The 7,617-nt window shown below is 62.0% G+C and overlaps 1 protein-coding gene across 2 annotated transcripts; it reads right to left on the minus strand.

Annotated features, from left to right (window-relative positions):
• Positions 1 to 2,794: 2,794 nt before the first annotated feature.
• Positions 2,795 to 7,613, minus strand: LMF2 (lipase maturation factor 2). 2 transcript variants are annotated; one of them, XM_003804579.5, is made up of 14 exons: positions 7,440 to 7,613; positions 6,642 to 6,895; positions 6,498 to 6,526; positions 6,145 to 6,362; positions 5,895 to 6,073; positions 5,534 to 5,675; positions 5,263 to 5,397; positions 5,089 to 5,194; positions 4,917 to 5,013; positions 4,662 to 4,844; positions 4,419 to 4,587; positions 4,195 to 4,306; positions 3,654 to 3,750; positions 2,795 to 3,545 (listed from the first exon to the last, which is right to left on the minus strand). In XM_003804579.5, the coding sequence occupies exons 1-14, from the start codon at positions 7,531 to 7,533 to the stop codon at positions 3,237 to 3,239; spliced, it is 2,124 nt and encodes a 707-aa protein (XP_003804627.2). In that variant the 5' UTR covers positions 7,534 to 7,613; the 3' UTR covers positions 2,795 to 3,236. The 2 variants fall into 2 exon arrangements, with proteins under 2 accessions (XP_003804627.2, XP_034804424.2); XM_034948533.3 differs by lacking the exon at positions 6,498 to 6,526 and having other exon boundaries at positions 6,230 to 6,362; positions 7,440 to 7,597.
• Positions 7,614 to 7,617: the final 4 nt, after the last annotated feature.

Below are 7,617 nucleotides of genomic sequence, written 5' to 3' on the forward strand. Positions count from 1 at the left end.
TTTGACAAATGCAAGTGGTTTTATTCCTTTTTTTTTTTTGCATTTTACTAGGAAACAGCCTGTGTGTGTTTCCTCCCGGCGCGCAGCCTATATGGTTCTTTGACCAAATGGTGTCTTAGTCACTGCATCTGTTAGAGACTCAGCTTCTCATCAAATCAGTTCTATATAGGCTGGGCGCGGTGGCTCACACCTGTAATCCCAGCACTTTGGCAGGATTGGGGGGTGGGGTGGTGGATCACTTGAGGTCAGGAGTTCAAGACCAGCCTGGCCAACATGGCGAACCCCGTTTCTACTAAAAATACAAAAATTAGCCGGGTGTGGTAGCGCGCACCTGTAATCCCACACAAAAGCTTGCATATCCAATGTTCACAGCAGCAGTATTCACATAGGAAAGGCAGAAGCCACGCAAGCGTCTATCGATATAGGAATGAATAAGGACAGGGAAAACGTGGCCCCTCTGTACACTGGACTGACTCAGCCCTAAAGGAACACAGCGCTCATACGTGCTATGACGTGGGTGTGCCTTGAAAACACCGTGCTGAGTGAAAGAAGCCAGACACAAAGGTCCCACGTTACTGATCCAATTTACAGGAAATATCCAGAGTAGGTAAATCCACAGAGACAGAAGGTAGATGAATAGTTGCTTAGGGCTTGGCAGGGAGGGGTCAGAGGGCAACGGCTAAAGGGTTTGGGGTTTCTTCTGGAGATGAAAGGTTCTAAAATGGCCTCCGGGCCAGGTGCCGTGGCTCATGCCTATAATCCCAGCACTTTGGGAGGCCGAAGTGGGCAGATCTCCTGAGGTCAGGAGTTCGAGACCAGCCTGGCCAACATGGTGAAAACCCATCTCTACTAATAAACTACAAAAATTAGCCGGGTGTGGTGGTGCACACCTGTAATCCCAGCTACTTGCAAGGTTGAGGCAGGAGAATCGCTTGAACCCAGGAGGTGGAGGTTGCAGTGAGCCGAGATTGTGCCACTGCACTCCAGCCTGGGTGACAGAGTGAGACTCCATCTCTAAATAAATAAATAAAATGGACTCTGGTGATAGACGTGCAAGTCTGTGAATAAACTGAAAGCCACTGAATTGCGCACTTGAACGGGTGAATTGTGTAGCACGTGACTTACCAAGAGAGCTGCTACACAAAACAAAACACAGAACGCATTCATCAAGTGAGCTTGAAAGCTTAGGAACATCAGGCCGGGCGCGGTGGCTCACACCTGTAATCCCAGCACTTTGGGAGGCTGAGGCGGGCGGATCACGAGGTCAGGAGATCGAGACCATCCTGGCTAACGTGGTGAAACCCCGTCTCTACTAAAAAAAAAAAAAAAAAAAAAAAAAAAAATTAGCCAGGTGTGGTGGCGGGCGCCTGTAGTCCCAGCTACTCAGAGAGGCTGAGGCAGGAGAATGGCGTGAACCCGGGATGTGGAGCTTGCAGTGAGCCAAGATCCTGCCACTGCACTTCAGCCTGGGTGACAGAGCGAGACTCCGTCTCAAAAAAAAAAAAAAAAAAAAAGCTTAGGAACATCAGCCTGGGCAACAAGGGGAGTGTGGGTGGTGATGGCAGCCTGAGGCAGGAGAATCATTTGAGCTCAGGAGTCTGAGCCTGCAGTGAGCCACAACTGCACCACTGTGCTCCAGCCTGGGCAACAGAGTGAGACCCTGTCTAGAAAGCCAAGAAGCCTAGGAACAGGTTTTTTAGTTTTAAACATATTACTTTTTTTTTGAGATGGAGTCTCACTCTGTTGTCTAGGCGGAAGTGCAGTGGCATGATCTCGGCTCCCTGCAACCTCTGCCTCCCAGTTTCAAGCGATTTTCCTGTCTCAGCCTGTGGAGTAGCTGGCATTACAGGCACCCGACACCATGCCCAGCTAATTTTTGTATGTTTAGTAGAGATTGGGTTTCACCATGTTGGCTAGGCTGGTCTCGAACTCCTGACCTCAGGTGATCCACCCACCTCGGCCAAAGTGCTGGGATTACAGCCGTGAACCACAGCGCCCAGCCTATTATTAAGCCAAGGCTGACTTCTCGATTGTTTATTCCATGTATAGGAGCCCCCTGAAGACATCTGAGAGTTCACGCCACAGGCTGTGTTTGAGCACGGGGCTCTGTCTGGGTGGGCCAGATGGAGGTCAGCGACATGAGGGAGCTGGGTACATTGGGAGCTGCCCAGGGGTCTGGCGGGAGACCGGGAGGCAGGGGCTGTACCAAGGACGGGCCAGAGGCAGAGGAAGCTGTGCTGTGAGTTTCCAGGGTGGGCGGTGACCTCTGATTGATAACCTGACCCCAAATGGAAACCTGGACGGTGCCCTGACTGCTGTCTCTGCTGCTGTTCTCTTCCCAGGATGGAGGCCGGGGGCATCAGATGCACCTTCCCTCCTCTGTCCCAACCCAGGGCCTCCAGCTGCCCTCCCCCTGGCCTCACTCTGCAGAGGAGCCTCTGCTAACCCGCCCACCTCATCTCTCCTTCTCCCCTTGCCCACTCTGGCCCTTCCGTCCTTTCCTGAGGCCAGGAAGTGGGAGCAGGAGGGAAGTGAGGGACCGGCTCCACCACCGACCTTGGAGTGTGGAGCTGACAGGTCCACCGGGCTGTGCCAGGCCTGAGGCTCCTCTGTGATCAGGCAGTGGGCAACACCAAGCCAGGCCTCTTCAGAGAGAATGCCGAGGACGGGGCAGGAGGGTGCCCAGGGAGCCACGCCGTGGCGGAGCCTGACGGTGCTCTGGGCGGCCCACTGCCTGAGGCAGGGGAGACAATCCCATCCTCATGCCTCCTGGGAAAGCAGCACCAGGCACACAGCCAAGCACAAAAGATGCCTTTATTGGTGCCCAGATCTAAAGGGCAGGATGGGCTGGTGTGAAGATGACGCAGAAGATGACGGTGCTTCCCCTCTTCTCCTGGGAGTCAGCCTCTTCCCCTCTGGCACGGGGCCTAGGGTGGGGGGCTCTAAACTCAGAACCCCACAGCCCAGGGCAGGGGAAGGGTCTTGAGCTTGGTCGTGTTTTCCTTCTGGGCCAATCACAGAGGCAATAGTGGGAGTCCTGAGGAGGGGCATGGCTGGCGTGGGGGTGGGGCCTGGAGCCCTCAATGCAGCACCCTGCAAGCCCCAGGGACAGCCCCCCAACCTGTGCCCGGCCCTGCAGGGTCAGCTAAGGCACAGTGGCTGGGTCCTGTCCTGCCGGAGGCCAGAGCACTCCCGGCGACCTGGCCGTCTCGGGACGTGCAGCTGGGAGAACACAGCTACTTCTTTTGCCGGGTGGTCCTCGAACTACTGGAGCAGGGGTTGGGGGCTGTGGTGGCCTGTTCAGAGGCAGCTCCAGAGTCTTTCTGGGAGGCTGGCCTGCGCTTCTCCCCGCTGACTGGTGCCAGGGGGGAGGACCAGAGAGAACAGGGTGCTAACAGGGCCTGCACAACTCTGACAGCCCCCACGGCCATGAGGAGCCCCCAGAGCAGGGCGGGGGCCTCCAGGGGAGACAGCTGAGTGCGAGTCCAGTGGAGGGCCTGGGCCAGGGTGCTGTTGGCGCTGCGGGTGCGAGGTGGGCTCTTCTCCTGTGGGAGGGAGGGAGGGAGGGAGGTTGGGGAAGTGCTTACTGGGTTTACCCCAGGAGGCTGGGGTCACCCCTGCCACCTCCCCCAGCCTGGCTGACACCCCCTTACCTGTAGTCCAAACTGCCTGAGCAGCGTCTCCAGCGTGGGGTCCCCCAAGGACACGGACGGGAAGAACTCCTCCACCCACTGGCGCCGCCACCACTGGCTGCAGCGGGACCCGATGTTCAGAGGCTGGAGGCACCCCGGGCTCCACACCCCATCGCCAGTGCCCAGCCTTACCCCTGCTCCTCAGCTCCTCAGGCTCCACATCCCCCCCTGGTGCCCGGCCTTACCCCAGCACCCCGGGCTCCACACCCCAACCCCCGGTGCCCGGCCTTACCCCTGCACCCCGGGCTCCACACCCTACCCGGTGCCCGGCCTTACCCCTGCACCCCAGGCTCCACACCCCAACCCCCGGTGCCCGGCCTTACCCCTGCACCCCGGGCTCCACACCCCACCCGGTGCCCGGCCTTACCCCTGCACCCCGGGCTCCACACCCCAACCCCCAGTGCCCGGCCTTACCCCTGCACCCCGGGCTCCACACCCCACCCGGTGCCTGGCCTTACCCCTGCACCCCGGGCTCCACACCCCACCCGGTGCCCGGCCTTACCCCTGCTCCCCAGGCTGGGAGAACCAGTACTTGTAGCGCTGGGCTCGGACATAGGTGGGCGGCTGCTTGTGGAAGGGATACCTGGCCACTTGGCTCTGGACAAGGCGGATCACTGCAGCGAGAGGCGTCAGCGTGGCCCCCACAGTACCCACCCTGACCCTCCCCTCCCCGCCCCACTCCACCCCTCCCCAGCCCACTCCACCCCTCCCCAGCCCGCTCTGCACCTGGCTCCTTGCCCTGCAGCAGGCGCAAGACCAGACTTGTGAACCATGGGCTGTGCGTGTGTGGGCCCAGGGCTGCAAACCACATCTGCCAGTCCAGGCGTGGCTGGTGGGGCGCCACAACCGGGGGCGGCCGGCTCAGGTTCCCAGGCTTGTACATGAACTCGATCTCCTGCCAGGCAAGCCGAGGTCAGCTGGGCCTGCTGACCTGGGCCCCACCACCCTGCCCGCCCTGGGAGGGCTCACCGTCCAGTGGTGGCCGTCGTAACTGCCCTCCAGCACCACCTCAGGCCGTCCACCAAGCCCGGTCATGCGGCGGAAGAGGCCGTAGGAGTTGGCCAGCTGTAGGTGCTCCACGGCGCCAAACAAGCGGTGGGCCCCGGTCCAGAGGCGCCCGTGGGTCCCGGGCTCCACGTAGGAGTACGGCACCTGGAGACAGGTGGGAGGTTCTCAGGGCTGCCCTGCCCCCAGCCCATCCCCCAGCCCTGCAGCGCTACCCACCAGGCTAATCAGGAACAAGGCCACGGTCGCAGTGCCCACAAGGGACAGTTGGACTACAGCACTGAGCTTCCGTAGCCAGCCCCGCACCTGGGTCCACCTGTGGGCAAGGACCCAAGGTCGTCAGGCTGACCCTGCACACCAGTGCCCCCTCCCTGCTTCCTGGGCCATGTACCTCCACAGGGCACTCAGCAGCTCCCAGACCAGGGAGGCCACACCCAGCCACACAGTGGGCAGCGTCAGTGTCTTCAGCCACTGAGAAAACTGGTGGAAGGTGAAAGCTGGTGGAGGAGGGGGGTGTGAGGACTGGTCCGCCCCTGCCCACTGGCCCCCCCAGGTCGGCACTCACTGGTTCTGGAGTGAATGGTGCGCTGCTGCCAGTCAACCTCCAGGCCAAAGTAGTGCACAGTGCCATAGGCCAGAAGCCCGTAGACAGCTAGTTCCAGCAGCAGCGACAGGGTGGCCAGCAGGGCCTTGGGCCAGGCTGTGGGGCAGGACAGTCATGGGTCAGCAGAGGGTGCCCAGTCAGGGGGCTGGGGTGCAGCTAGAGTGGGAGTCCTTTGGGGGTGTTGGAGGGGAGAACCCCTGGGAGGGCAGGGGGCTGAACAAGTGACACGCACAAGTGGCCGTCTTCTTGCGGCTGCCGTGGCCAGGCTCAGCAGCCAGGTGCTGGTCGTCCAGCAGCGCAGTGGTAAGCACCAGCGTCATCAGGTTGAAGAAGTTGTAGTTGCCGGTGATGATAATCAGGACCTGCAGCAGCACCTGGGAGCGGCCCGCTCTCAGTGCTCCCGCAGACTGATGCCTGGCCCCGTGGCAGGCACCCACCTCCACCCTGCAGGATGCATCCCTCTGCTACAAGGCCTTCCCAACAGCGGTTGCCAGTTGTCCCCAGGAACCACGCTGTCCCCAACAGGGCACGCTGAGCAGCGCTGAAGGCCGAGCCCTGTCTGCCTCTCTCTGACAGCTGCGGCCCTCACCCACCTGCGAGTAGAAGGCAGCCAAGCGCAGGCGTCGAATGGGGGCGAAGAACAGGGGCGGCACAGCGATCTCAATTAGGAAGGTGGCCACCACGCTGAGCTTGTGCAGCCAGACCGGCAGGTGGTGTGCGAACCAGGCGGCGGGCGTGGGCAGGCACTGGGTCTCGTAGTGGTAGGTGAGGGCTGCAGGCGAGGGCAGGAGTCAGGGCTGGCCGAGCTCCCAGACTACCCCAGGTCCAGACCGGGCCCCTCACCAGTGAGCCCCCACCATGCGGGGCAGCGGCTGGTCAGCTTGACCACGCCTGAGGCGAACATGAGGCGGAACAGCAGCCATCGCACCAGCCAGAAGGGGAGGTCTTCGTGGGGCAGGGCCCCTGCCTGCCTGCCCTGGGGGGCCTCCTTGCGGTGGGAGGCTGGCCTCAGCGGGGCCACCAGCACGGCCAGGAAGCCAGTCTCTAGCAGCAGGGAGTCCCTATGGGGAGAGCAAATAGCACCAAGAGCCCCTCCCCACACAGCTGCTTCCCTCGGAGAGTCCTCCCAGGAAGGGCAGAGCCCTCCCCCACCCCCTACCCAGCCTCCCACAGCCCCAGGCCCAGCCGTCACTCACCACTGGAAATAAAGGAATACCTGGCCCACCTGCGGAGAGAGGGGCTGTCAGGGAGCGGGTGTGTCTGTGGACTCAGGTAAGGTAGAGGCAGGGGTGGGTGGTGGGGGTTGGGGATAGAGTGAGCTGGTCACAGGTCCCACTTGCCTGGCAGGCCGACAGGTAGGCGGCCCAAAGCAGCAGGTAGATGACGGGGTGGCGCAGTGGGCTCAGCAGCAGGGCTCCCAGGGCCACTAGTGCACCCAGCAGGCTCAGCAGCTCCAGGCCCTGGGCCGTGTCCAGCCCCAGTCTCGGCGCTTCCCACAGCAGCGTCGGGGTCTCCCACAGCTGCTGCCAGCGCCCCTTGCCCTGAGGCCGCAGCGTCCTCCTTGCAGGTAGGATGCCCTCGGGGCCATACAGGCCTGTGGGAGGGCATGTCATGGCCAGGCCCTGGACAGCCCTTGCAGACTAGACTACCTCTGAGTCAGGGCCTGCAGACCCCCCAGCCTAGGTCAGAGCATGCGGATACCTCCATCCCTAGGTCAGAGTCCGCAGTCCCTCCAGAGCCCGTCCCCCAGGTCGGGACCTGTCAAAACCCCATCCCAGGACTAGAGGCCTGCTCAACTAGCTGAGTCAGGGCCTCCCACCCAGCAGAGCCCACTGCCCTCTTCCAGGTCTCAGCCCGATCTCCTACCTGCCCCACCAGGTCTGGGAGGAAGCCTCTCTCCCACCTCTCTAAGTTCTGTCCCCCACCCCAGGTCAGAGTCCAGAGCCTTATGGGAAATGGATCACCGCACACCTTCCTACCCCCACAGCGGCCTGCAGGACACGAACCGCCGCCCCCTACCCCACGCCAAGGCCTGGCCCTCACTCCCAACCCCGTACTGCGTGAGTGCCGGGCACAGAGAAAAGAGGACATAGGGTCCCGCGCCGAGGCTGGGGGTGTCCCACCCTGGGTGCCTTCACCTGGGATTTGCGTGTAGAGGGAAGCGAAGGCAAACATGAAGACGGCCGCCACGCCCTGGAGGAAGAGCTGCCGCGGGAGCCGGGAGCCCGCCATGTCCGCTACGCGGCCCGCTAGAGCAGGGCCCGCCCTCCGCGTCCGCCCGCCCGCGGCAGCCCCAGGCCCCGCCTCCTCACCGCC

The sequence above is a fragment of the Pan paniscus genome, chromosome 23 (genome assembly GCF_029289425.2).
Source record: "Pan paniscus chromosome 23, NHGRI_mPanPan1-v2.0_pri, whole genome shotgun sequence".
Lineage (NCBI taxonomy): Eukaryota > Metazoa > Chordata > Mammalia > Primates > Hominidae > Pan > Pan paniscus.